Raw genomic sequence first — 27,913 nt, 5'->3', positions numbered from 1 at the left:
GCTTTCTTCAATGTTTTGGATTGTGTGCACGTGTGATGTGCACGCGCTCATTTTACTAGCACGATGATTGGCCGTGTCACCAGTGGGCGTGGTCTTGGTTATTGGCAAGTGGGCGTGGGCTTGCTTATTAGCAAGTGGGCTCACCTGTGTTGGGGAGAGTCTGCGGCATTGATCACCTGCTGGGGTGAGTGTGAGGAAGAAACTTTTTGTTGACCTGCGAACGCAATCTTTGGAGTCCAGCCGTTGAAGTGCAACCAAGAGGACGTCGCTTCGTGCGGTGGATGGCAAGAGCAACGCTTTCTTCTAAAGGTGCTTTGGCAGGCAAACTAAGTAAGCCCGCGTGTGTTTTCGATATGAGTTGGATTTGGACACAAGCAAGTAAATTTGGCTAAAAAGACGGCGCGCGTCAGCAAGTCTTTAACTCCCCACAATTTAGCCTGCCATGGCGTCTTTAACGCCGCAATCGTGTTTAATAAACAAAAACATTCACATGAAGTGAAAATGTCTCCAAAAAATGTCAACATTTTTCTTAAATATCCTATGACAATATTTTTGTCTTGGATTATGGTAGCGGTATTTTTAAGAAAGTCCAATTTCAGATATCCACTGACTAAATATTATCCTTGTTGTATTCGTTTAGGATTCCCACAATTTTCTCACTGAAAGCATTTCGCACACTGACCAGGAGATGGCGACAGTGTAGCGCCTGAGGACTATCTGGAATGTATTTCCAGCCTAAAAATGCCCCAACCGCCAACTACACACGTAAAGGACATTGTTGGTAACGATCCTAACAATTTAATGAATAAAAAAAATTAATAGAAAATAACTTTGGTTGTGATTGACTTTTACTTTTGTGGCAGGAAAAGAGAAAAGCAACCCTTTTGCAGTCCTGATGACAAGCCAGTAGGCGGCGCTAATGTGCAAAAGCGGAAGATGGATGACCGCAGACCTGCAGCTTGTAAAGCCACAGGTGTGCGTTGATTAGATTGTTCACCATTTAAGGCAAGATGGCGGCCGCACTCGTGGCCTTCTGTTAGCTTGGTCGGGTAAGCGAGCGCACGAGTAAATGTTGTTGGCGTTTGTTGTCCTTTCTCATGCTGACATTTTGCTTCTTGCAGGATTTGCTCACTCGAGGGACTCGACGGCGGTTGCGTTTTGAGCACCTCGCATCACAATTGGCTTCACTTTGCTTCGTTTAGCACGCCGCCCTTGCGCTTTGTTTTGGTTCGTTTTTCATGCTGGCCAGCATTTGGTGACTTTTTTTTTTGTGCGATTTTATTTTTGTTGTCGTAAATGACACACCTGATGGGTTTTCTTCTTGGGAATTGAACTGTGAGGGTTTTTGTTGTCGTTGAACTAATAGTTTGTGTAATAAAGATGGCTGTCTTGGGGGGAATTGAGCTCCACTGTCCGTGGGACAGAAGTGAAGACGGATTGAATGTGGGTCCATTTGTTTTGCTTGTTAGCCTGCAGCTCATTAGGTGACAGCTGTGCACGGGTCACGCATGGATTCATCAGCATGTGCAGCAAGATGGCGACCGCGCGGCATGAAAGACTGGACAAAAGTAAGTTCCAAAGTCGACACTAGACACGCCAATGAACAAACTTTTTGACTGTTGAGGCGTGTGAAACGAGTGCACATTAAAATGGATGATGTCTTTTTTTTTTTTGTTTTCCTGCCGTCTTCAAAAAGCCGCAGATGACCAGCATGGAGCCGCTGGAGCTGGATGGACCCCATCGGTGAGCCTGCGCTTGACTTCAACCGCCATGTCTTCATATTATTATTATTATTATTATTATTATAACAAAATATATTTTGTGACAAAAGAATTCAATGGCTCAGCCACATCTGTACTAGGTGAGTGTAGTTCAACACTCTTTGGGAATAAAATATATCGGTTGACATGAGGTTCTCGCAGCCATCTTTGCCCAGAAGGCAAATCTTTTTTCGCCTTGTTCGGCAAGTGTCTTTCTTGAAGTGTGAAGACGGCCACTTGGGAATCTTCCAGCACTTTTGTCTGCAAACGGAGAGATTTGGGGGCATGCTTGGAATTGTCTCCCAAGCGCCAGCTTTATCGTCTCTTGACGGTGTCCAATTGACACCCACGATCTCCTCATGGAATTGATGGTACCTCGCACACTGCTGGAGATGGCCTGTCGCTTGGGTTCTTCGGGTGCACTTTTCTTCACAGGCCCGTGAGAAGAACATTCCGCCACCTTTTTGTAGGTTGTAAATGGAGTCGTCTTGTACTTTGAAGCCAGTAGGGGGCGCCGATGATGCTAGCGTGGAAGGCTTGAGCTCACGCCGGGCACCTTTTCTGGTCTGGGTTGAAAGTTGAGTCAATCCCTCCGTGAAATTGTCTCACACTTGCTCAGCCGTCATCCGGGCATTTTCTGGCATCTTTTGCTTGGGCGATCAAAGCAATCACCGACGGCGTCCGCTCTTTCCAGTCTGCCTTTTTCAACGTGCCGATGATGCCTCCAGTCGTCTCTGCAAATGATTCTTTGCTCTTTTTTTTCATGTTCATGTCTTTGCCTATGAAGGCAAATGACCTTGACTTGTGTGACCCTTGACCTTGCGGACGTCACCATTTGGCAACGGCACCCTTGACGCTTTGGAAGGGGGACAAATAACGCATTTCTTTAACGTTTGCTTAATTTTTGAGCGCCAAGGTTGTGTTGCCACATGCAGGTGCTCTCATCCCATATTAAACATAGTTAATTATAGGTCAAGGGTTGAATAAGTTGGTGAGGAAATAATAAAAAGGACCTGACCTGGTCTATCACAAAATGTTCTTTTGTTTGCCAGTTAAGTAGCGTTGGTGTATTTGACTTGTTCTTATTTGATGTGATTATAAACAAAAAGTCAAACATGCTGAAGTATTTATCAGCCGAGGGGCCACAATAATTTAAATCACAGATTTATCTTTTTGGAAAGGTAAAGATGTTTTGTTTTTTTACACCGGAAGCATAGCAGCATTTTATGAGTCAATTTCATAATTGTTCCAAAAATGTACCCCTTTAACACAAACTCATTTTTTTATTAGATTCTAGTTACTTGTGAGTGTAGCGTTTGATATTGTACATTGACTTTTTAACTCATTCAATGCCATTGACGGCTATAGACGTCAAAAATTCATTTGAACTATTTCTATTCGTTTAAAAATTGTTCTACTTGTGTTAACAAGAGTATGAAAACCTATATATTTTTTTATTGTACATTTAGAACAGATATCAAATTTGTGATTAATTGTGAGTTAACTAGTGAAGTCATGCGATTAATTACGATTAAAAAAAATGAATTGCCTGACGCCCTGAATTTTTAATAATCTTTAAGTTGCGTCAGGCGATTAAAATTTTAAATTGTAATTAATCGCATGACTTCCATAGTTAACTCACGATTAATCACATATTTTATATCTGTATTTCTAAAAAAATTAAAAAAAATCTAGGTTTTCATACTCTTAACAAAAGTGGAAATAAATGGTCAAATGAATTTTTGACGTCTATAGCCGTCAATGGCAGTGAATGAGTTAAAAATAGTTGTGTAAAATTTGGCACTCACACATCAGTTTAATAAAGTGAGAATTTGTTTTGTGTTGCAGGGCGGGAGTGTCCATCAAGAACTCGCGACCGGCATCCAGCTAATCTGGGTGTTGTTTTGCCTTGCGGAAGACGAACCCCAGACGAGACGCGAGACCAGGTAACGCTAGTTCACACGACAAACGAAACCTTCCTTCTTTCCCGCCATTGCTCTTGACTCCATTCCCTGTGTTGACGGGTGGAGAGGCGCCGCTGGCTGGCTGGCAAGCAGGCCAGTCGCGTCCTCTTTTTTGCGGCTGGCCTGTTTGCCAGCCAGTCAGCGGCGCCTTTCCACCCGTCGCCACACGGGGAATGGAGCTAGCTTAGCTAGCTAGCCTAGCCTAGCTAAGCTAGCTAGCTTAGCTTAGCGGAGTAAATGGGGGGGACAGGAGGTTGTAACCTACTGTGTAGTGTTTCATTTTGTTCCTGTGATCTGTGTTGCAGGGCAAAGGTTGAGATCAAGAAGCTAGCAGCGTCAAACTCGTCTTCCAACCCAGCCAGTCAAGCACCTTCCATCTCCAAAAACAACTACGAAAGTGTTGAAAGCCAAGCAGTAGGTGGCAAGTGACGGGAGGCGGAATCAAGTAGTCCTTTGGGCACCCGCATGGCGGTGAAATGTTGGCCTCTTGAAAGGTGAGTCCAGTCATGTCATGGCCACTTGCTGTATTTTTTTTTTTTTTATGGGTTAGCTCAGAATTTGGTCAACTCTGTTTCAGGGTAATCAGATGGCGTCCATGTTATGTGACCCAATCACAGCGGCGCACCCTACGCTGTGATTGGTCATATGGAGGCCATCTTGTTACCCTGCGGAAACAAAGTTGACCAAATTCTCAGCAAGGGCGCTGCGCTGGCCCAGTCAGTAATTCTGCCTGTTTGCGTCTCATGTGATGTGTCTGTGAAATACAATAAAAGTAAGTCATGTATACAATTCTTACTGTGTGGAAGTTTGAATATACAGTAATTGAAGGGCTTTTAGTGGCCAGTCTGTTGGTTAATGTTTTTGATATTTGGGTCACTGCGGTGAACTCTTCAATATAACAATACTAGATGGAAACACACAGGCAAGGGCAAAAGTCTTCATACCCCCAGCAAATCTTGCTGTAAAGTAGGAAAGCGTCCTTATAAATTAGGACCAATAATGATCATATCCTGCTCCAAAATAAACAAGTTTTATTTATTTTAAAGGAACAATGCAAACTACATAAAAGAAAGGAACATCCCTTAACTAAATGGTAGTGTATACATTGTAAAGGTGGGGGGGGAAATAAAATGGGGGTTAGGTCATGTAATACAATAAAGCATTGTGGGTCCATAGCATCTTAAAATCCTCAGTGTGGCGGGTTCCAATCCTTTCATATGTGGCATGCTCAGTGGTAATTATTTTGTCCTCATGTCAGGTTCCCATTCTGTGATTGTTGTGGGGTGGCTGCTAATTCAGCCATTTCCTTTGTTGCGTTTCTGCCACCCGTGAGATATTTATAGTAAATGTCATGCTTTTTTGCACTTATACACGTACTTACTCACATTTATACTTGTACTTACTCACATATATACTTATACACATACTTACTCACATTTGTACTTATACACATACATATTTGTACTTATACACATACATACATACTGGTACTTAGTCACACTTGTACTTATACACATACATACTTGTACTTAGTCACATTTATACTTATATTCATACTTATACACATACATACGTGTACTTAGTCACATTTATACTTATATTCATACTTATACACATACATACGTGTACTTAGTCACATTTATACTTATATTCATACTTATACACATTTATACTTGTACTTAGTCACATTTATATTCATACTTATACACATTTATACTTGTACTTGGTCACATTTATACTTATATTCATACTTATACACATTCATACTTGTACTTAGTCACATTTATACTTATATTCATACTTAGTCACATTCATACTTATACACATTTATACTTGTACTTAGTCACATTTATATTCGTACTTATACACATTTATACTTGTACTTAGTCACATTTATACTTATATTCATACTTATACACATTCATACACATACATACTTGTACTTAGTCACATTTATACTTATATTCATACTTAGTCACATTTATACTTATACACATACATATTTGTACTTATACACATACATACGTGTACTTAGTCACATTTATACTTATATTCATACTTATATACACTTGTACTTAGTCACACTTGTACTTATATTCATACTTGTACTTAGTCACATTTATACTTATATTCATACTTATACACATACATACGTGTACTTAGTCACATTTATACTTATATTCATACTTATACACATTTATATTCACATTTATACTTATATTCATACTTAGTCACACTTGTACTTATATTCATACTTGTACTTAGTCACATTTATACTTATATTCATACTTATACACATACATACGTGTACTTAGTCACATTTATACTTATATTCATACTTAGTCACATTCATACTTATACACATACATACTTGTACTTAGTCACATTTATACTTATATTCATACTTATACACATACATACGTGTACTTAGTCACATTTATACTTATATTCATACTTATACACATACATACGTGTACTTAGTCACATTTATACTTATATTCATACTTATACACATTTATATTCACATTTATACTTATATTCATACTTAGTCACATTTATACTTATATTCATACTTATACACATACATACGTGTACTTAGTCACATTTATACTTATATTCATACTTAGTCACATTCATACTTATACACATACATACTTGTACTTAGTCACATTTATACTTATATTCATACTTATACACATACATACGTGTACTTAGTCACATTTATACTTATATTCATACTTATACACATACATACGTGTACTTAGTCACATTTATACTTATATTCATACTTATACACATTTATATTCACATTTATACTTATATTCATACTTAGTCACACTTGTACTTATATTCATACTTGTACTTAGTCACATTTATACTTATATTCATACTTATACACATACATACGTGTACTTAGTCACATTTATACTTATATTCATACTTATACACATACATACGTGTACTTAGTCACATTTATATTTATATTCACATTTATACTTATATTCATACTTAGTCACACTTGTACTTATATTCATACTTGTACTTAGTCACATTTATACTTATATTCATACTTATACACATACATACGTGTACTTAGTCACATTTATACTTATATTCATACTTAGTCACATTCATACTTGTACTTAGTCACATTTATACTTATATTCATACTTATACACATACATACGTGTACTTAGTCACATTTATACTTATATTCATACTTCTACACATACTCTCACTGATTAGATAGGGAGTGACTTGGGCAACAGGAAGACACATTTTAATATGAACCAACAATTTACATCTTTGGTTGTTCATCACGCCAAGGTCACACGTTCTCCTGGTTGAAATGTTTGCTTTGCAGTTTTTCCTTCAGAAAAAGCTTCATACCTGCAAACACACACAAATCAATATCATGTCTGTGATATTACAGGTTGTGTGTCACCCACAGCATTGTGTATCTTCTCTGGTTGTCCTTGCCAAGTGACGGCCTCATCACATCCAAAGCAGCAAACACATTACAGCGCCGCAGCAGGAAGTCCAACTGGCTGGACCCAGAGCAGACAGGCACAAACTCACCCTAAACAAAAATTTGCAGACAGCAAGTGAATGCAACACAATGAGTCAAACATCACAGGTGGCTGGCATACGTTGGCTCTGCGGTGGTTGAGTTCAATGCAAGCCACTTCCTGCTGGAGGCCCCGCAGCTGCTCATCATCAAGTTCCTGGAAGCCACTCTGGAGGGAGGGCATGGCGATGGGGGGCCAACAAAAACTGGCCTCAGAGGTGGGAGTGTCCGGGTCATGTTTGGAGGACATCCGCCACAGCTCCTGAAAAATTTATCAAAGTGAGCATCAGGTTCTAAATGTTTACAACTTTCCTAGTGCCACATACCTTCTCTCCTGCAGACTCCAAGGCACTTTCAAAGTAGAGCCTCCAGACATCACCGCCATTTTGTTGGGGTCGTCGTTTGTCCGGCACTTGAAGCTCAGGAGGTCCCGGGCTCACATCGTCGTCCATCAGCTCATCGGAACCACTGCTGTTGTTCGGGAAACTCATGGATGACAGGCTCATGTCGCACGCCATCTCCTGAAAGCAAGATGGCGTCATGACCTCCGCCAAGGCGGTGGCACCGTACCCATGCACATTTCAAGTACATGGGTCTCGCTGTCGTTTAGCGCCTCCAACTGGGCATTGTAGAGAAGCGCTTTCAGGTCCGCTCCGGTGAAGCCATCAGTCCGCGTCGCCAGCTCCTCCAGGTCCACGTCAGGGGCCAAAGGGACGCCAGCACTCAGAACCTTCAGGATGGACAAGCGGTCCTCCTGCAGGACAACCATGTTAAGACGGCCGGGAGGCTTTGGGGGGGGGGGGGGGGGGGGCACATCAACATCATCACACCTTGTCGGGTGGAGGGCAGTAGAGCGACTTGTCCAGTCGGCCCGGACGCAGCAGAGCCCGGTCGATGAGGTCCGGACGACTAGTGGCGGCCAGCACATAAACACCTGAAACACCACATGAGAAACTCTCACACATACACACTCAAAGTAGGGTTTAAATTCTTACCCTAGTTTGAAACCCAAACCTAGTGATTCCAATCACGTCTTAAACTCCGGATGGGGTTGCAAAGTCGCACGCATGCGCTCTCACTCACCTTGCAGCCCCTCAGCGCCATCCAGCTGAGTGAGCAGCTGGTTGACGACGCGGTCGGTCACGCCGGTGCTGTCGTGACCCCTCCTGGGTGCCAACGAGTCAAACTCGTCGAAGAAGACCACGCAGGGCTTTGCCGCCTGAGCCCTGTTCCAACAATAACAACAACGCTGTCAGGTGGCAACATCTAGTGGGCGAGGTGGTGAATTACACTTTGAGCAGAGGAGCCACCATCTTGTCCTATCATCCCAAGTGCTGTTATGAGAAGACAAAATGGTGGACTAAGGTCAGCGGTAAGCACTTGTCACCTCTGGAAGACGTCTCGCACCGCCTGCTCGCTTGCGCCGATGTATTTACTCAGAAGCTCGGGACCCTGAAACAAACACAGAAATATACACTGAGGGCTCCCCTAGTGGTAGATGGCAGAATCACGGAATAAATGATCAAAAGGCTTGAAACATTTATTTTTTTACTTATTTTAATAAGTCACCACACATGTACTTTAATGCAGATGAAGTTCATGCCGCTGTCTTTGGCGACCGCTCGGGCCAGCGTCGTCTTCCCGGTGCCTGGCGCCCCGTACAGCAGAATTCCCGAGCGATGTCGGATGGGAAGTTTGGAGAAGAGGAGCGGGTACTGAAAGGCAACACTTCCTGTTAGCACGCGTCAAAGCATGCGTTTGCATGTTCTTCACCTTGGCGGGAAGCAAGATGGTGTCCATCAGCTGCTGCCGCACCTCCGTCAGCCCCCCCACCGACTCCAGCCCCCCTCCGCTGGGACTGTGGAGGTCCGCCCCCCAGCGGGACGGCGGGGTGAAGTCCCGGAGAGCCTGTGTGAAGTCCGCCTGCGACAAATACGAGTCTACACACACACACAGCTGGTGACAACTCATAATGAAATTTTAAATATTAAACACAATCCGATCGCTAACTAATGCTAGCTAGCTTGTAGCATGGCGTCATAATAGCCACTTGTTGATATGCTGTAATTTTGCGTGAAGTCAAAAGATGAGAACATTGTAAAGTGTTATGATTGACAGTTTTTGTTGACTACAATTAGATGAATAAAATGTTTTCTTGGGCTAAAATGCTTCACTAAATAAAAATGGGGGGAGGTTAACTAACTATGATTATAACAAACAAGCGTGACTGAAATTGGACTAAAACCGAGACTACATTTAAAAATGGCGGATGACATTAACACTCCTCCACAACAACCAAACCATATATTATGTTTTATTCAAACAGTTTTGTTTTTATGCAAGAGAAGGCTTTGATGCAGCTGCTTAAAGCTATGGTGGTGATTACAAATAGCAGGTAGCAGCAGAGTATAAGAGATCAGCCAGGGCAATACGTTGTAAACAGATTTGTGAATCATGATTAAATTTTGCTACATTCTATTGGTAATTGCTGCAAAACGGAAAGATACAAATGGACTTTTTTTTCCTGATGAAAGTAAAGGTTCCGTAGAACAAAATGTTCCGTGGGCTTCGCTAAACCATTCAAAATCCAGTAAAAGCCCGAGTGGAAAATGGCAGTTACCGGGCGTGTCATTTTGTTGCTGGCGCGCAACATTAGCATGGAGGGCTCGCTCCAGCAGCAGCAGCAGATCCTGAGGCCGGCAGCCTTCCGTCTCCTTGGCGACCGGTGCCAAATCCAAGATGGCCGAATCCGGCTGGGATGGGCCGCATCTTGTTTGGATTGCACAAAAAAGGATGTGCGCCCTTTGGGCCTGCACAACGACGACAACAATCTCATTACAATTCTACAACTGTTTTGTTAACATGAAATAAAAACGGAAAGGCTTTTAACTCCTTCACTGTTATAAACGTAAAAAAATATTTGAAAATATTTTTATGAGTTGAACTTTTTTTCCCCCCCACTTTCGTTAACAAGAGTATGAAAACCTCGATTTTTTTTGTACATTTGAACAGGTGTAAAATTTGTGATTGGTCGCTAGTTAACTGGTGACATCATGCTATGAATCACAATTTATAATTGCCTGTCGCCTATTTTTTTTAATCTGTTTTCTTTGATTAATGAGTTGAAAAAAAAACTTTTTTTTTTACAAAACTAATAAATTGGTAATAGTCTTTGGCAATTCATTTACTGCATGAGCCTTTGGGAATTCTTTATTTATTTAGGATGTTTGTCGGTGTGTCGCACAATAGTGATGTCATCTGGCAGCAGCCAATGGAAAAGCACCTCCAGACGCCGTCGCTCCTGTTTGGCGTTCTCGCCTGCATTTTCATTTAACTCATCCCAAATGCAACGCTTGGTAAGAAATGTTACTTTTTAAAAATGTGGCGTTTTATTAAATATTGCGCAAAAATTATACAGTTAAACTACAAGAGAATCTAACGAAAACTAAGCATTTCTTTTTTCAAACTATAACTAATAAAAACAGAACTACCACGAAAACTAATTCTAGCTAACTAAATTGTATTAATATAAACAGAAAAAAAGTTGAAATGCTAAACAATAAGCCCAGACAAAGTCAGCTGGCGGCCTGCGATCCGATAAATGGATCGGGCGGTTTGATGATTTTGTGCGTTTACCTGGTCAGGTGGTTGAAGGTGCGCGAAGGCCTGGAAGAAGTGCGTTCCCTGCACTTGCGTGAGCGCGCCGTGCAACGACGTTTCGCTCTCGCTGGTCACCATCAAACACATCAGCGCGTCGCGTTCCATCATCTCGTTGACGAGGTCCAGCAGGCCTGGCGGCAACAACAACAACGACGCGTCGTCATACGACAAGAACGCCGTCGCGGTACGGATGCTGTCGAGAAACCTACTTTGCGCAACGTGCAGGTGCAGCAGCGCCTCGGGGCCGAGCTCGTGTTCGGGCGAGGTGGGCGCCCGGGTCACGTGGTCCAGGTCGTCCAGCAGGACCACAGAAGGCTGCTTCCATTCCGCCTGCGTGAAAACGCGGCGCAGCGTCTGGCGAACCGTCTCCGCCCTTTTGCCTGGCACAACAACGCGTTTCAGGAAATGACGCTGCGGGACGCGGGTGACTTTTGAGGCGAGCCACCTTGCAGCTTCTTGCACTCCACAACTTGCACGTGCGCGTCCAGCTCGTCTGCCGCTTTCCTGCAGAGGGCGCGAGACAGGGCGCTTTTCCCGCTGCCCTGCGGAAAGACAGCGTTTGGAGGTACGCGTTGCACATTTTCCACTTCTTCCCCACAGGCAATAAATCATATTTAAACTAAACAAACTTTTTCTCTTAAAACAAAATCATTTATATCCTGTACGACTACTGTAGTAAATGTTTCTCAGAAGAATGCATCACATGCTTGTAAAATGACAGTTTTTCTACCCCAAAAAATTAATAAAATTGCAATTCTTGTTCTTAAAAAAAAAAAACAACACCATTTATTAGGTAAAAAAAAAGCTACTTATTTTTGCTTAGGAAAACTCATTTCTCTGAAGAAATAAAATTTATTTGCAAGTTTGTTTAACCTGTACTTTTTTTTTTATTGAAATTTTTTTTTTTTTAACTTTACTCCCCAAAAATGTTTTTCGAGAAAATAATGTGGCTTTTGTTGCAAAATAAAGAAAAAGGCTAATCCCCCTTTCATTAAAATATATCCTTTGTTTCCTTCCTGACAAATAGATTTTTTTATTTTAAATAAACTGACTTCTTTTAAAATAAATATGCTTTTTGGAGAAGTGCAATTATTTGCCTATATTAAATTCCTAAAACATATTTGTTCTTTTTTATATTGTCAAAATGTGTTTTCCTAAAAAAAAAAAAAATTCATTTGCATTTACAAAATATGTGCTCAAACATTAACTCATTCACTGCCATTGACGGCTATAGACGTCCAAAAATCATTTGAACTATTTCTATTACTTTAACATTTTTTTCCCCCACTTTTGTTAACAAGAGTATAAAAACCTAGAATTTTTTTTATTGTACATATAGAACAGATATAAATTTTGTGATTAATCATGAGTTAACTATTGAAGTTATGTGGGGAAAAAAAGATTTATTTATTTTTTTGTTAACAAAAGTGGAAAAAATGTTAAACTAATAGAAACAGTTAAAATTTATTTTTGACGTTTATAGGCGTCAATGGCAGTGAATGAGTTAAGAGAGTCCCAAAAAGGTTGTTTGTTTTGGGCAGTGTGCTCTATTTCCCTCCCACGCACGCACGCGCCGTCATCTCACTTTGGCGCCGGTGATGAGCAGCGCTCCGCCTTTGAGTCCTCGCCCGGCGACTCCCAGCAGTTCTCTGGCCAGCGGCGTCGCCAGCAGACCGTACGACACGAACTCGAAGCTTCTTCTGCTCAGCTCGTCCACGCCGCTGCACACGCACGCACAATTGCTTTCATAGCTAAAGTGCTCAAATACCCCCGGTACGATTCCGCCGTCTCACCCGAGAGAATCTAGCGAAGGAAGTGGTGGTTTTGGCGGGTCCGCGTCGGGGGCTGGTGCAGGCGCCGCTTCTCGGACCACCTTGAGGGCGGAGAAGGCGACGCGTGAGATGACGACGGAATTAATTCATTTGTGTCAAAACAAATCCAGTCAACCTTGATGTGTTTCTTTTGTAAGACGGAAGGTGAGAGCAGAAAGAGCTGATCCGGCGGGTCGCTCGCAGGTTCCGCTTGCGGTTTTAACACCGTGACAGCAAACTCCAGCGTGTCTGGAAGGTAAAGAGCAACATGAGGAGACGTTTTTTTTTTTTTTTAATTATTTTTTATTATTAATCCAAGCAAGTGCTTATGAGAGCCATGCAGATATGAATCACCGTCGGCGGCGCGTAGGAAGACGGCGCCGGCTCGTGGCGTCAAGCAGGCCAAAGGTTGGTGGGTCTGAGTGTGAAGCCAGCCCAGGAAGGACGTCTGGATCGCCTCATCCTCGGCTTCCTCCGCCTCCGCCTCAGGGGGGACACAACACACGAGCATACGGCGCAGGGGAGACATTTTAATTATTTCTTTCTTTCTTTTTTTTTTTTTTAAAGACAAAATAGAAAAACTATTTGGCATAAGATCCTTTCATTATCTTCTGTTTATCGGACATAAGATGTCTGGTTTTTTTGGGGGTCTGACTTTCACCCCAAAAATTTATACAAATCAGACTTTATTCTTATTGCACTTTTCGGGGGGGGGCTTCTCTAATTTTCTTTACGAATCTGACTCTCCACACACACACCTAAAAAAGTGACACTTTTTTTACTTTCTTACCTTGATTAAAAAAAATTACTTTAATAATCCCTCCAAAATATTTTAGTGGATAAAATATTTCTTTAAATTTGACCTGGAAAATTTGTAATGTCCGCTAAAATAAATTTCTACTTTCGTAAATAATTTTGCCTTTTTTCATAAGAGGTAAAAAAATAAGGGGAGGGGGGGGGTCTCATGATTCCGGTGATATAAAAAATATTTTATATTGAAAATGATTGTTATTAAAACATTTTTCTTTGCACTTTTCTCATGACATTTTTTCTCCAAAAATACAAACGTTACTATATTCTGAACTTAAAAATTGTTGAGATAAAGACATTTCATCTCATGAAATGACTTTTTTGACTCACCAATGGCTTTCGAGGCCGCAGCTGAATGGAGGACGCCACTTTGACGCTTGTTTTGACTGGCTTTATTCTTACTGCTGAATGTGGCTGGATGTTGAGCCTGCCAGCCAAGGCTCGGGGAATCTGGGCGACAAACACAAAATAAATGACAAGCTAAGAAATTGTGCACGCGTGAATACCATTTGTCTCTCTCACCCAGACTCTGCCACAGTGGACATCTCCGTCCGCGTTTCGTCTTTGCAGATCAGGATCATGGCACACCAAACGCACCACCGTGACCTCCTGACCTTTGGCCTCCCCTGCGCCATCTCCTGCGGCGTCCTTCTTCTCTAGCTTTCCTCTCTCCTTCGGCGAAGGCACTTTGGAAAGCAGGCCGTACGTCATCTGCGGCTGGCATCCCGCCATGTCCACATTCCACGTGGGGCTCGACGGGAACACATGAAGCACGCCGGGCGCCACGTGGCTGACGCTGGCAAGAAACGGCGGCGCGGCGCCGCATACTCTGTAGAGGGCGTCGGCGAGCAGGGCGGGGACGTCCGGCACTGATGGAAGGTCCCTAACCGGGTCATGGATGCCTTTTGTCATGTAGCCAAACAGACTTTTCAGATCCCACTGCTGAGTGGGAGGAGGGACGGTTTGAGCGGGTGGCGCGGGCGCCGGTGGCGGGTCCGAGTGGAAGCGGGGAGAATCCTCGGGGCGGCTGCTGTGCTTCTTGGGAGTCACCACCAGCTCCGTGAAGGGTTCCAGGCGACCGTAAGGAACCGAAGGCGACAAGGACGCTGCACAGACGACGGCGAAGTCAGCCATTTTGAAAAGGTGGCCACAAAAACGCAGACCCGAGACTAATCATTTCACTTTTTTTTCCCCCCCCTCAGCACCTTTTCGCAAAGAAGGCACAACCTCATCAAGGGCTGTTAAGGAAAGAATAATTCTACAGGTTATGCTCAATAAAAAGTTCATTCTTTTCTGTGGTTCAATCAAAGAGTAATAAAACTCTTACATTACACATGTGAAAAACATTTGTTTGTTGGCAATTTCCTACCTAATTTCTAGCTTTAAAAATTATTTTGGATTGTTTCTTATGTAATATTACATTTTCTTATGATTGTGAATTTGGCCATTTGTTAGTCATAAGCTACATACAATCATAAAAAACAACAGCATACATATTTCTTTCTTGATAAATGACTATTGAAAATAAAATAAATAAATAGTCAATTTTTTCTCGATAAATGCACAAACAAAATTTGTTGCTTTTTACTTAAAATATTACTTTAATTCCCGGAATATTCCCATTTTTCTCAATAAAATAAAACTTCATTTATGGGAAATTACTACTTTTCTCTTAAAAAAAACATAACCCAAATTTGTTCTTGCAATATCTGTTTCTCAAACCAATATTACTTATTCTGTTACAATTTTTTTCCTTTGGCAAAACTCTAAATGGTTCATTATTCACCATTCAATACTATGATATAGTTCATAGGATTACCATTTTTTTCTCTGAAAATAAAAACGTGTTTTTTTTTTCTCTCACAAGATAACCATTTGTCTGGAATTTTTTTTATGACTATTACTACTTTTTTTTCTCAAAAAAATTGCATTTACTCTGGAATCAAATGCAATTTGTTTTCAATAAAATAAAGACTTTTTTTTACAAAAACAACTAACTTCAAAGGGCTTTTTTTGGGGGGGGAATACACAATTATGTGACTCTTACGCTGTTTAAAAAAAAAAAAAAAAAAAAGGGAGGGTCTTCCAACATTTTGTACCTATTTGGATGTAAATGACTGTATGACTGTCCACCCACACGGGGAAAACCGCATCTGGGAACACCACTCTGATCTGATCCAAAAGCTTCTGCTCGAGCACACCACTGTGGAGCTCCTTCAAGTATCAGGACACACGAACAACACCATGAAATATCATTTCTCATCCCACTAAAGCCACACGGCAACATACCAAGATTTCCCAGTCGTCGGCCGACACCGGCTCCACAAAGACTCGCTGCACCGACGACACCTGCTGACACGGCCGGACGAACCCCTGAGGAGCACAACAGGTCCATTTACCTGCAGCGGTCGCCCCCACAACAGACGGACTTTTACCTCCTCTCCGTCCCGCAGGCCCAGCTTCTCTGCCAGGTGTCTGCACAGCGCCACGCGGCGACCGTCCGAGCCGGAGGAGCTGCGGCTCAGAGTCCAGCTGAGGAACGTCGGGGGGCCGTCGTGACTGCTGGAGAACTCCAAGGCCTGATTCTGGAACAAAAGTCGCTGACGTCACGCTGGACAACAAGAAGCAGTAAAAGCTATTTAAGCAGTTACACGGCATATAAAATGCGCCCGTGCCGCTGATGACATCTGGATAGGTCAATGTGTCTGTTTTACATAATATTCCTAATTGTTTTACTTTTTCCGCCTTTTTCTAACTTGAATATTTGATCATTTAAAGAAAACGTAGAAAATAGTTCCTCAAATGCCTCATAAAAAACTTCATCATGGCGGCGTCTTCAATTTACACATTAAAAATGCCTAATCTATCATGCTCGTTTCAAGTGCTTCCCTTCTTATACAATGAACTATTTCATCTTCTTACACACATTATGCATATTTGACTCAAAACAAACATGTTGGTGTGTTGTGGGGCGAAATGAGCCAGTTATCCCAGCGAAGCGGAGAAAAGGAAAAAGTGAGGCGAAAATAAACTTTTTTTTCTTCTTTTAACCAAAACTACCAAAGGTTTCATGATCTTTTTTTTTTTTTGAAGTGAAGTTTTCATCGCCAAACTGTGGTCGAAAAGGTAAGCTATATTAAATGTCGATCAATAATTAAACAATTAGTTAAAGTGTAAAGATTTTTGGGAGCGAATGGACTTTCATCAGCCTTCTCGAATTCAAACATTGGAGTTGCCAACAAGATTCTTACACTTAGTCTTGCAGTTTGTCAACAGTGTCATTGAGCTACTAGCGATGAAGTTATTTCAGACAGATAAGTTTTGCTCAAATGGAAGTGAACTGACAGCTACACCACGCAGCTCGTTTTCATTCATTTATACTAATCTACGTTAGTCTTTGACGGGGAATAACACCACTGGTTTACCTTTAACTAATTTTGTGAATTCCTATTCAACTCGGTGAAATATATAACGTCATCTAAAACGTGAATGCGTATTTCAATCAAGCGTAAATGTTTGGCCAAACTTCCGAGTAGTTAGCCACTGCGGCTAACTGTAGCTAGCTTACCTCGTTCAGCGACAGATGGGAAATTAACTTAGCGGGCAAATGGAGGAAGCAGTTTTTGGCGCTGATAAGCTCAACCGTCACGGGTTGAATGCCGCTCAACATGTCTCACAAATGAACTTTGACTAAATGTGACACATGCTAAAGTAATCGTGCAAGCAAATCCCATCGATGCGCTCTGACAGCGATTGGTTTAGATGTAGGAAGCGCAGGGTGGCTAGTTTTTCAAAATAATATCGGGCGCGCTTTCGATTACATTGCCGCCCTTTTCCAAAGGGATTGTGTTTTTATTTTGAAGTGCTAACAAAATCGACTACGGAAACGATGCTTTAAAACAAAAGTGTACAAAACTTAATTGTGATTAAAGGAACTTTTTTGGGTGAATTTTCATCAAATACATTGACAAATTGTACTGACATTTTTCAAAACGCGACGCGAAGTTAAATGTTTCACTGATTATAATGTCTTTCTAATGTCTTTCTAAGTCAGTTGCGCATTTGACTCCTGTAGCAAACAAAGGGTTAATGGCAAATTTACAACATTATAAAAAAGGCTAAATGATAATAACGACACAAACTTTAATACATACAAAACAGCATATATGCACTACTCATTTTCCCTAAGAAATAAACACATTTTAATCTAAAAGACATCACAATCCATTACCAATTAACAATTTAAGACAAAAACATGACGCACCTCGTTCCACAAACCAAGGGTGCTAAAATGGTTGGAAACAATCGCTTCGGGTGAGTCCACATCCTATACAAATAAAAAAAAATGTGTGAACAAACGACTGACATGAGCAGTGATGAAACATGAGATTTTTTTTTTTTTTTGTCAAAAGCAAACTTACATGAAGAAATAATCAAGATCCGAACAACAGCAAGCGTGGAGCAGCACACAATTGAGTAAACTGAGCAGGTGAAATCTTAAGCCTTAATTACCTGCTCACCCCAACAACACCTGCTGATGGCGCACACCTGCTGATTGCGCACACCTGCCACAGTGGCCATTTCACACAACTGTCATTTACAACTCCCTTTCAAAAGAAAAAACACGCACGCTTTTGAAACGGAGGGACATTTTATTTTGAAGTGCACTGAACAAAAAGCTTCCGTAAAGTAAAACAGTCGCTCGTTTGACAGTGAATTTGACCATTTTTGTGTGTAAATTTTGTTAAATTAGAATAAGCACGACTTTTAACTTAGCTGTAGACGCTAATAAGTTTAAGGTGATTTTGCAGCGCTGGTGACTTGTGACTTGCCTTTCAAAATAAAACAGCACGCGTTCAAATTCGTACATTACTGACTGGCAGTACCGCGCGTCAATTAGTCTCTACAAACTGTGATTTATAGCAAATTTGTGTTCATTTACATTAATAAAGATATATATAAATAAAACTATAGTACTTGACTGTTTCTAAAAGGCAACTAAGCGAAATTCTTTCTGGAAATAGTACAGTTAAAGATTACCCATATATCAATCAATCTATAGTTGCTTTCCTGACGGAGAAAATCAGTGATAAAGTTGTCTGATTCACTGCAGCAAAAACACACTGATATATATATATATATTTAAATAACAGCATTAAAAATGACCACTTTATTTACACATTTGAAAACAGCTATTTGTGTGTATAAAAAATATAGTTGCAAACTTATGGACTTCATCTGCGGTCCAATTTATTATTGAATACGCGCTGCTCGAACATCTCAATCCTCTGGAAAAACAGGTAAAGGATTAATCGATTATTCACATAGTACACCGTCTATGTAAAAGATATCATCGTTAGAGTTTTGTTACCACGGCGTTGGGGAGGCACGTCCCGAAAGCTTCAAGCACGATGTTCAACTCTTTCACCGACTTCCTGTAGTCTTCAAAAGACAGTCTGTCGTCATTGTCGTGATCCTGTCAATTGGAAATATTCTTATTGTATGTTTGATGGGGCGGAGCCACGTGCCAGACGTCTCACCATCCGCTTGAGCGTGATCTCCACCAGATCTTTGATGCTGTCAAAAGGGTCCTCCTCGCCGTGCAGCCGCAGGCAGTTCCTCACCATCAGGAGAATCTCCTCCCTGGTGATGTACTCGTCTCCGCTCAGGTCGTACACCATAAAACAGTCTGGGGGTGGGGAAGGGGGGGGGGGTTCAGATTAGCTGGACAAGTTGAAAATCACTTAGATTTATTTTTTTTTTTAATTGTCGCTTTTACATTTGATTTTTTCATCCAAGGTGCCACGGAGGAGCACGCACAGGCCCTCCACCCACTCTTTGGAGCTGACGAAGCTGTCGTTGTCCTTGTCGAACGTCCTAAAAACTGGAAAGCGGATCATCATGTCGCATTCCAAACCGACTAAAAAAAAAAAATGGCATCTCTGTGTCATAAGTCAAACCTCTTTCCATGATGGTGTTGTTGGTGAGACCAAACTCATTTGTCAGTATGCTTCTGAACTTCCTTTCGTCCAAGCTGCTTTTCCCAGTACTCGTCGTCTGTCCAAGGATGGCGTAAAACTCTAGAATAAGGCACTCGATCTCTGTTTGGGTGACTGATAAGACAGGAGGAGGTGCACGCGAGGAAAAAAGAGTTGTTTGAGAATTGTAGTGTTCTTCATTTCACAATACTTACACACTACTTGACGAATCAAAATATGCATTCATGGTCATTTGTATTCATTAATAATATGTTGTTTGTTTACATTCAAGTGGAACATTTTCCTTCTTCCCAGCAGTCTACAATTGCAAGCCACATAACACCCAGTGCACACGTGATCTGGTCAGCATAGTAACTTACAGCGGTCCACTTGTTTCGATAAGGTCTTGGCGAGGTTTTGGATCAATCTCTTGGACATGTTTGTCCCTACTTTTGGCCGCAAAAGGGACGACCTGTGGCCGGAAGTTGACGTGGAGTCACCTTAGCAAGCACCTGCCAGACAAGCAACAAAAAGTTTGCACAGCGACACAAACACATTCTATTCATTTTGTATTGTATTCCCCGGTTTACCTGGCTGGGTCACGTCATCGTTTAATTCCTGACTAGCGTGGGAGCATGTCCGTCCACAGGGCAACGGGGGCGGGGCTCGTTGCCGGGGTAACGAAAGGGAAGGCCGAGGACGAGGCAAGGGAGGGTTGGAGAAAGCGCCATGGAGTGACTAAAAATGAACACAATTCGTTTTTAACGTGTCTTGTTAACGACAGCAAATTGTGTAGTACTCTCCGTGGTTTAGAAAGCAGAGTTTTATTGAAGAGCGCCATAGTCCTCTACATTAGGGCTTTTGGTGACGTCATCACACACGTCTAATGCGCTACGTCTATTTTATTGGAATCTTTTGCTGCAGTATGCAGTAATGCTGTAGCTAGTCATTCGATTCTGTATGTAAGTTTAAAAAATGTTTTTTTTTTAAGTTAAACCTCGGGAGAAATGTTTTGTAAATCAGCCACCTTGCTAATGGCGGAAGTGGTAGCCTGGATGTTATGCGCATGCGCATTATGAAAATTCGCGGGTAAATTATAAACAGCACAAGTACCGGACTGGCGACTGCGGAAGTTCAAAATTATCTCAATATTAAATCAGCAAAATATAGTTTTGCCTTGAGATACTAACTTAGGTCGTTCCACAAACCACTAAAGACTTTTATATAAAATCACCTTTATCCTTTGGAATAAATGGAAACGCAATAGTTTGGGGGTTCTCTATATTTTATGTTAGAATAATACATTGCCAAATTTTTGGGGCATCAATCCAGAGGACAATGTGCTGGCTCATTGTGTCCACACGGGGGCAGTATAGATATACTGCTGTAATGTTTCGTTTGAGAGGAACATTACAGACAAAAAACAGCTTGAAGCCTTTAAAAAAAAAAAAATAGAAAAAACATCTGTTCGCTACTCGCCAATTGAATAGAGTTAAGTTCACTTTTGCCATATAATAAAAAAGGAGTTAGCTACATCGTTACTAGTCGCACCACAAGGTCTGGCATGTTTGGCTTGAGGATGAATTTTTTCCCCTCAATGGCCTCAATATTTTTAATTAGGAGAAATACATTTTTACAAGTTTTAATGGGCCCAAACTATAAAGTTCATGACACATAAGTGTTGCATTTTTGTACACAACTATGAGTTAGCATTTTAAGCACTGATTAGCCTGTGACGGGCAAGCAGGAAAAACGGGTTTCACATTTAATTACTTAAGAAGATCACACGGTAACAACTGCAATACGATAACGAAACAAGAAGACACAAGCAAATTATTATTCCACAGCTCATTTACAATATCAACTCTGGGAAGAATTATTTAAAAAGGGCTACATATGAAACAAGTAAAGGTTTTCAGTCCATGTGCGGCACACACATCGTCACTCCGCCGAGCGCGGCGTCAGGTTCGTCCTGAGGGGCAACGTGGCTTCGATCCATTGGTTTGGGTTTTTGATCATGGCCGTCCACACAGAGACTTCTTCTTCCGTGGAGTCCATCCAACTGACCGCCTCGCCATAACTGTGACCTGCACGCCCCCACACCATGCGTTTACTGTTCCCTTTCCAAACAGTTTAGCGGCCCCTAAAAAGGGTCTTACCGCTTCCGCAGCTGAGTCGAATCCCGCCGATCGTGTGCTGCTTGAAGCCGTCGCGCTGCCACACGCTCAGGTCGGCGCACGCCTCCTCCAGGTCGCCGCTCTGGAAGCCGTCGTACACCATCGTGTGGTTGTACGACGGGCTGATGGAGCGCTTCACCACGTGCGTCTTCTGGCCGCTCTGGCAGCCGGCATCTGGCAGGATGTAACTTTTTTGGGGGGGCAACAAGTAAGCGTTAACTCATTCAAGGATGGCAATTTTTCTTGTGGATAACCCAAAAAGACAGCGACTGCAAATTGTGATTTTTTTTTTTTTTTTACCAAACGCAAAGACTCTAAAATATTTATATAAATATATAATATAATTTGAGTTCATTTAAATTTCCTTTAACGCCACTTTTTTTTTTTTTTTTACGTGCAATTAGTGACCGCCCCTTACTTGGAAAGCCTGTACTTGGGGAATTCCCATCGCAACGCGGCAGACACGTCCACGTCAAAATTGAGCAGCTATAAATGTAATAATAATGCATATATTTGTGGAGACGGGTCAGGTTATATTTTGCAATTTTAAAAATGCAGAAATTCACAAGTTACTTCATGTTAAAGATTTGATCAATCTTAATAGGAAAAGAAAAATGCACTGAGCTGTCACCAACGTCTTGCAAATGCAATAATGCCACCTAGTGGCAGAAAAATGTCCTCTACACAAATCAATATCACACTCGTTTTTTACACTACATCTTTTTAATTTTAACCTAATTTGATGGATTATTATGAAATTACTGTATAAATATTTTATTACATTTTTTTTCCACTTTTATGTCAAGAGTATGAAAACTTTTATGAAAAATATTTTATTGTACATTTAGAGCAAATGTGAAAATTGCTATTAATCGCGACTTAACTACTGAAGTCATGTGATTAATTACGATTAAAAATGGGACAAAGTGACCTTCACTTCTCTGGTGCAAATTGACCTTATTTCATCGTAGCATATTATATCTTCCCTTTTGGGGTGGATGACCCCAAAGAAAACATTGCCCACAAAATATAAGAACCCAGCCTACCAAAAGGAGTCGACTCTTCCATTTTTTTCGGTTCTATTTGGCAGTAGAACATGTGTTGGGTTGACCAAAAAAAACGCTGTAATGACTCACAGATCCCTGTAGATGGCGGCATTGCATGGCTTTGGATTTGGCATCAGTGCACCTTTTGGCACGAATAATGCACAACAATGTGTTTAGCAATCATCTTATTTAAGGGGTCAATTTGCATGAATTACACCACAATTGAGTCAACTGTGATTTTGACTTGGTGTTTAATTTGTGTCATTTTTTCAAAGTAGTCAGAAGCTGTTTGGGATTTTCTCTACAGCAAGATGAGGCCGCGTCATCGGCAAATAGAACTTTTTCAAAAGCTTTACAAACACGGCTTTGAGAAGGATTTTCGCGACAACCGCCGCTTTGCACGACAGAAACAAACACAAGGACGAGCAAACAAACCTCTTGACGAAGGAGTCGATGGCGCCGCCTTTTTTCGACAGCAGACCCTGCGCCTCCTGAAGCCAAATGTGAAGCTCCCCCGTGAGCGGCAGACCACCTGGGAAGGAGACGTCGTCATCGTAAGTGGCATTCGGACAGAAGTGGACGTTTGCTTTGCTCACCTTCAAATCCCTGCGGGATGAACTTGATGGAGAAGAAGAGGCTGCCGCGGCCGCTGAGGCAGTCCTGCCTCAAGTAGAACTGCTGCGTAAACATCACATAAAGAAGCTTAGTTGAAATTCAACGGGCGTCTCCGTCTCTCCTCCAGCGAGGCCGCAAAATAATGTAACAGGCCACTTCATTAGGTACCTCTGCACAACACTTCACAGATTGGTTCGTAATAAAAAAAAAAAAATACTCTAAAAAGGAAAGCATAAAAACCTTTAAAAAAAACAGCAAATCAGCCGCTGCAGCGAGTTTCATTTGTCCTATCCTAAGTAGCACCACAATTAAGTCTGAAAAACACACAGGAAGTCGGCCATTTTGGTTTGAAGCAACTATTTTGGCCAAAAGTTTTCTTTTTAAATTCAGCCACGACTACAAAAAAACTCAGCAAGGCAGCCATTTTGTTTCAAAGTGGCCATTACAAGGTCAATTTGGCCAATAATTGCGCTGATGTTCCTAATAAAGTGGCCATTGTGTGTGTGTGTGTGTGTGTGTCACCCGTGGTTGCAGGTCCCGCCAAAGTGGTTGCGTGCAGGTCCAGTCCCAGAGGCCCAGCGCCACCTCCACCTCACCCAGGAAAACATTCCTGGCCAGGGGCTCGGCGTGCCACACAGACAGGTTCAGGGTGCGACTATTCAGCACGTTTTTGCGCATTTTGTACTGGAAAATGACATAAAAAAATCACATTGGAATTGGCTGGTGTACCTAATGTGGTGTCCCAACAGCGTTCGGCGCTCTCACTTTGAGCGTCTGCTCGTAGACGGGGTTCTGTGTGCGCTTCTTCACAGCCGTCTTCCTTTTGCTGCGACTCGACACGTCGGGCAGCAGGTAACATTTGACGTATCTGAAAAGTAGCAAAACCAACCTTAGCTCGAGGGCCCGCAAATATGGAGGGCCAAATTCATTTAAAAATAAATAAATGAATAAAAGTGAAAATAAAAAGGGATATAAAAAAAATTTGAGTTAAAAATGTAATATACAAAAATATAATAATGTAATGTTTATTGATTTATTTTTTATTTCTTTGATTATATTTTTAATATCCATTTTTATTTTCACTTGTATTCATTCATTTATTTGTTTATTTTTAATTTGGGCAGTTTTGGTCCTCCATACGCAAAACCATTTGCAATAAATGATTCAATTGAACTTGTTGATGAATGCAACAAATTTGATTGGTTAAAGAAACAGTCCATATGCTAATTTCGTTTAAGGCACACTACAGATTCGGAAGGTCATGTGCAGATTAGGTTGACATGGCAACACAGAGAGGCTGAAATCCGATTGGAGAAAAAAAAAAAATGAAGAGCACTCACGGGTCCGAACGGTTTTCGTCGGCCACGGGCGAGATGTCTTCGCAGCGGTGCACCCGGACACGCAGCTCCCCCTTGTGGCCGTCGTAGGCCAGCGAGAACTGCAGGCGGCCGCGCACCTCCACCACGCCGAAGATTCCCGAGCTGAACAGACTCATCATGCCGCCGCTCAGCTGCGCGGGGGGACAAAATCCGGCGTCACTCTCGGCTGACTCATCTAGAAGTCAACAAAGTGTGTGCGTGCGCGTGCGTGTACCGTATAGCTGGAACGAGAGTTGTCTTTTTGCAAAGTCAAAGGTTCCAAGTCGGTCAGGATGCAAAGAGACACAGACTCCCTTTTGCATTGTTGCTAACAACAACACAAATACACAAACGCAGACAGAATCATGTCACAATGAAAAATAATTTTACGAATGCAATGAAAATTCTAAATGGACTTAAAAAATTCGGCATAACTTTTCCTTCAAATCTGCTAGCTTAACGCTAACACAACGGCGATCACCGTAGACGGGCTAAAGTAGCATCGATGTTGCGACAGATATTTGAACACAAACTGCCGCAACAGTTGGGTCAAAAATAACTTGGGCCAATTTGACCACAACTCAGAAAGTTGGGTCAAATTGATCCGTAAAGTGGATCGGTCCAATTTTGATCCACAATTGGGTTTTTCAGAGTGTATAATTTACTGACCGACTGAGACCATCTCCATGGAGAGGATATTTATGTATGTACTGTATGTGTATTATACTGCCCCCAGGTGGCCAAAGTGCGCACACCAGAAGAAGCAGCAAACTCAACAGTTAATTGCATTGTGCTGTATTAGTGTTTTTTGTTTTTTCTTATGAAAACACACATTTTTGGTGTTTTTTAGGGGAGGCTAGAACGGATTATCGGCATTTCCATTTTAATGGGAAAAGATGATTTGAGTTTTTCGTTACTATAGAAGACGACTTCACAGACCTTTGTTGCAATTCTTTCGGAAACAAAACTGGATGGACTCCTGAAAATGTTACAAAAAGTTGGAAAAAGTCAGCAAAAAAAACACAAATAGAACAATTTGGGGGAGGGAGAAAAAACGGACCCTGGGCTGTCTTCCACAGACTCTTTCAATCGTGTCTCAGCCTCGTCCGGGGAGGAGCTGCTTGACCGATCATCCGTCTTGCCGTTGAACAGGCCCACCCCCGACGAGTCAGTTACTATGGAAACCAAAAATAAATAAATAAAATCATCCTGATTGGGTTGCATGACTTGATCGCATGAAACGTTTGTTGAGAAAATACAAAGTGAGTGACCGATGATCTTTGGCGCGCGGCGGCGTATGGTGGCGTGCACCAGGTCCGAGCCGGACATACGGCCGCGGTGCCGCCTGCTGGACGCCTCGCGGAACCACGCCCCGGACTGCGAGTGCAGCTGCGACGGGTTGGCTCGGCTCTGCAGCAAGCTCCTGTTGACACAGCAAACACGCGTGATGGCGACATTCTTCTTTGATGACATTGGAAGGCAATCGGGCTCATTATTCAAATTGTCAACGGCATGTGTGGGCGTGTCCTGTTATACAGCGTTTACCTTGATCTTTATGTTCACCGGAGCGCCAGTCAAATACGTTAAACGCTTCATTTAAGTACGAGGAAGTGCTGTTTTGTATTCGAGCCCCAAGCCATGGAAAAGTCCTTTTTGGGCAATTTGGTGGCTATGTAGTATTAAAGAACACAAATTGAACAGGAAGTCGGCCATTTTGGTTCAAAGCGGGCATTTTGGGGTGAATTCCAGGATTCCAAAGTTAGAATAAAAATATCACCCGATACCTACACGAAACTGGGTAGACATCGTAACTGGAAGCGCAAAAAAAGTCTCAACGACCCATGCCGGAATTTCAACAGGAAATCGGCCATTTTCATGATCATTCGATGCGTTTTTTCAGCTTTTACATGACATTGTGGTTGATGGGAACTGTTCCTAATGACTTGACCCTTGTACAGCCAATTGCAATGGAGCAAGTGTACCTAATCTTGTGGCCACTCAAGTGGAAGGCTGTGGTTCACCTCTGACCTTACGCGTCCTTCGTCTTGGCGTCGTAGGTCCAAGTCTCGCTGGAGTACTTGCAAAATGGTGTCCCGCTCCTCCTCCGTCAGGTGGCTCAGGTCCAGAGACCCCACGCCACTTTCGGCCTCCATGCCTGTCCATAGAAAACACACACAACATTTATTTTTTTTAAAAAGGTCTTCCTTTGTCCACTTGCAACTCTTGGCCTATTATGACAGCTCGTCTCAGCTGGCGTGTTTTCCCTCCACGGGCTTTTTGGCCGTCAGCAAAACTTGTCTTGTGTGCTCGCAATGTTGCCAACTGACTTGACTGTTGCACTTCCTGTTTGTTCCCTGCTCGCAAATCTTCTTGTCCATTCCCAATGCTTATGATGCTTTTCTGTCAACTGTCAAGTCTTCTGGGCTAGCAAGAAAAATAGTGACGGTAACCACAGGGTGACATTGATGCCTCGGAGACATCATCCTCTGACTGATGGGGACTGTTAAATAGGAAGAAATACAACTGTTAATGTCTATTAGTTTATTTATTATTCATGGACCGCTGATGACTCGGCAACTTTTCATTGCAGTTGGGTTAGTAGTTTTTATTTTCTACTTCCGCTTCACATTCACTTAAAAACCTTCGTGTGTGTGTGCGTTGCCTCAAGGGACCCGAGGAGTAATTGGCGCATGCGCAGTACGGCGACTCAGTTGGTCCAACCGGAACTGAGTTAACATCGACTTGCCTGAAGCGATGCAAAACAATTGTCACAAGCGTATTTTTAAAAATCTTTTCTTAAAGTCTCTTTCATAAACGTGTGTGTTTGTGTGCGTGTTCCCCATTAGTCGCATGAAACGTCGCCTTTGACGTATTTGTCGTCTTTGTGATCAGCCCACGCGTGAGACCAAACACCTGTCGCCCTTTTTTTTAAAGAGGCACTGACACGTTAGCAAGACAGCATGATAGAAACGAAATGGAGTTACTTTACCTTTTAATCGATAGTCTCGTGTAGCTCCATTCGTAGGAAGTTTGCCGCAAACTTGTGTGTTGTGCGTGTGCGGGCGTGGGTGTCGTAGACTGTTTTTGTGTAACGTGTGTGTGTGTTGTGTCAATTCTGTGAACACGCCTTCTGTCGGTGGGAGGGAGGAGCGAGCACGTGCGTGCG

General features: G+C 42.2%; 3 protein-coding genes across 7 annotated transcripts; 1 reads left to right on the top strand and 2 right to left on the bottom strand.

The window, feature by feature from the left end:
• Window positions 1-120: 120 nt before the first annotated feature.
• Window positions 121-7,302, top strand: LOC144037574 (uncharacterized). Its single transcript, XM_077549149.1, has 8 exons — window positions 121-309; window positions 641-781; window positions 864-1,049; window positions 1,122-1,568; window positions 1,697-1,743; window positions 3,609-3,706; window positions 4,030-4,218; window positions 7,158-7,302. Exons 4-7 carry the CDS (start codon window positions 1,442-1,444, stop codon window positions 4,151-4,153), a joined length of 396 nt encoding a protein of 131 aa, XP_077405275.1. The 5' UTR covers window positions 121-309; window positions 641-781; window positions 864-1,049; window positions 1,122-1,441; the 3' UTR covers window positions 4,154-4,218; window positions 7,158-7,302.
• pex1 (peroxisomal biogenesis factor 1) lies at window positions 6,983-20,286 on the bottom strand. 2 transcript variants are annotated; one of them, XM_077549135.1, is made up of 30 exons: window positions 20,142-20,286; window positions 19,932-20,063; window positions 19,534-19,686; window positions 19,353-19,457; window positions 19,114-19,262; window positions 18,945-19,049; window positions 17,838-17,900; window positions 16,009-16,158; window positions 15,863-15,946; window positions 15,673-15,787; window positions 14,096-14,679; window positions 13,904-14,023; window positions 13,118-13,247; window positions 12,900-13,012; window positions 12,746-12,825; window positions 12,538-12,673; window positions 11,398-11,494; window positions 11,162-11,332; window positions 10,929-11,083; window positions 9,913-10,102; window positions 9,066-9,232; window positions 8,873-9,007; window positions 8,680-8,744; window positions 8,376-8,518; window positions 8,123-8,226; window positions 7,882-8,046; window positions 7,619-7,813; window positions 7,375-7,554; window positions 7,174-7,304; window positions 6,983-7,114 (listed from the first exon to the last, which is right to left on the bottom strand). In XM_077549135.1, the coding sequence occupies exons 2-30, from the start codon at window positions 19,987-19,989 to the stop codon at window positions 7,042-7,044; spliced, it is 4,116 nt and encodes a 1,371-aa protein (XP_077405261.1). In that variant the 5' UTR covers window positions 19,990-20,063; window positions 20,142-20,286; the 3' UTR covers window positions 6,983-7,041. The 2 variants fall into 2 exon arrangements, with proteins under 2 accessions (XP_077405261.1, XP_077405262.1); XM_077549136.1 differs by lacking the exons at window positions 17,838-17,900; window positions 18,945-19,049; window positions 19,114-19,262; ... (2 more) ...; window positions 19,932-20,063; window positions 20,142-20,286 and adding an exon at window positions 17,142-17,329.
• LOC144037572 (synaptotagmin-like protein 1) lies at window positions 20,150-27,913 on the bottom strand. 4 transcript variants are annotated; one of them, XM_077549143.1, is made up of 14 exons: window positions 27,737-27,913; window positions 26,776-26,902; window positions 26,019-26,170; window positions 25,808-25,922; window positions 25,687-25,726; window positions 24,983-25,075; window positions 24,730-24,899; window positions 24,155-24,257; window positions 23,912-24,073; window positions 23,371-23,452; window positions 23,210-23,306; window positions 21,711-21,916; window positions 21,489-21,638; window positions 20,150-20,289 (listed from the first exon to the last, which is right to left on the bottom strand). In XM_077549143.1, exons 2-13 carry the CDS (start codon window positions 26,898-26,900, stop codon window positions 21,493-21,495), a joined length of 1,491 nt encoding a protein of 496 aa, XP_077405269.1. In that variant the 5' UTR covers window positions 26,901-26,902; window positions 27,737-27,913; the 3' UTR covers window positions 20,150-20,289; window positions 21,489-21,492. The 4 variants fall into 4 exon arrangements, with proteins under 4 accessions (XP_077405269.1, XP_077405270.1, XP_077405272.1 ...); XM_077549144.1 differs by lacking the exon at window positions 20,150-20,289 and having other exon boundaries at window positions 21,115-21,638; window positions 23,371-23,449; window positions 27,737-27,908; XM_077549146.1 differs by lacking the exon at window positions 20,150-20,289 and having other exon boundaries at window positions 21,115-21,638; window positions 27,737-27,901.

This window comes from Vanacampus margaritifer, chromosome 17 (assembly GCF_051991255.1).
Source record: "Vanacampus margaritifer isolate UIUO_Vmar chromosome 17, RoL_Vmar_1.0, whole genome shotgun sequence".
In the NCBI taxonomy this organism is placed as follows: Eukaryota; Metazoa; Chordata; class Actinopteri; order Syngnathiformes; family Syngnathidae; genus Vanacampus; species Vanacampus margaritifer.
Note: the sequence above shows the minus strand (reverse complement) of the source record. Positions and strands in the feature narration are given on the sequence as shown.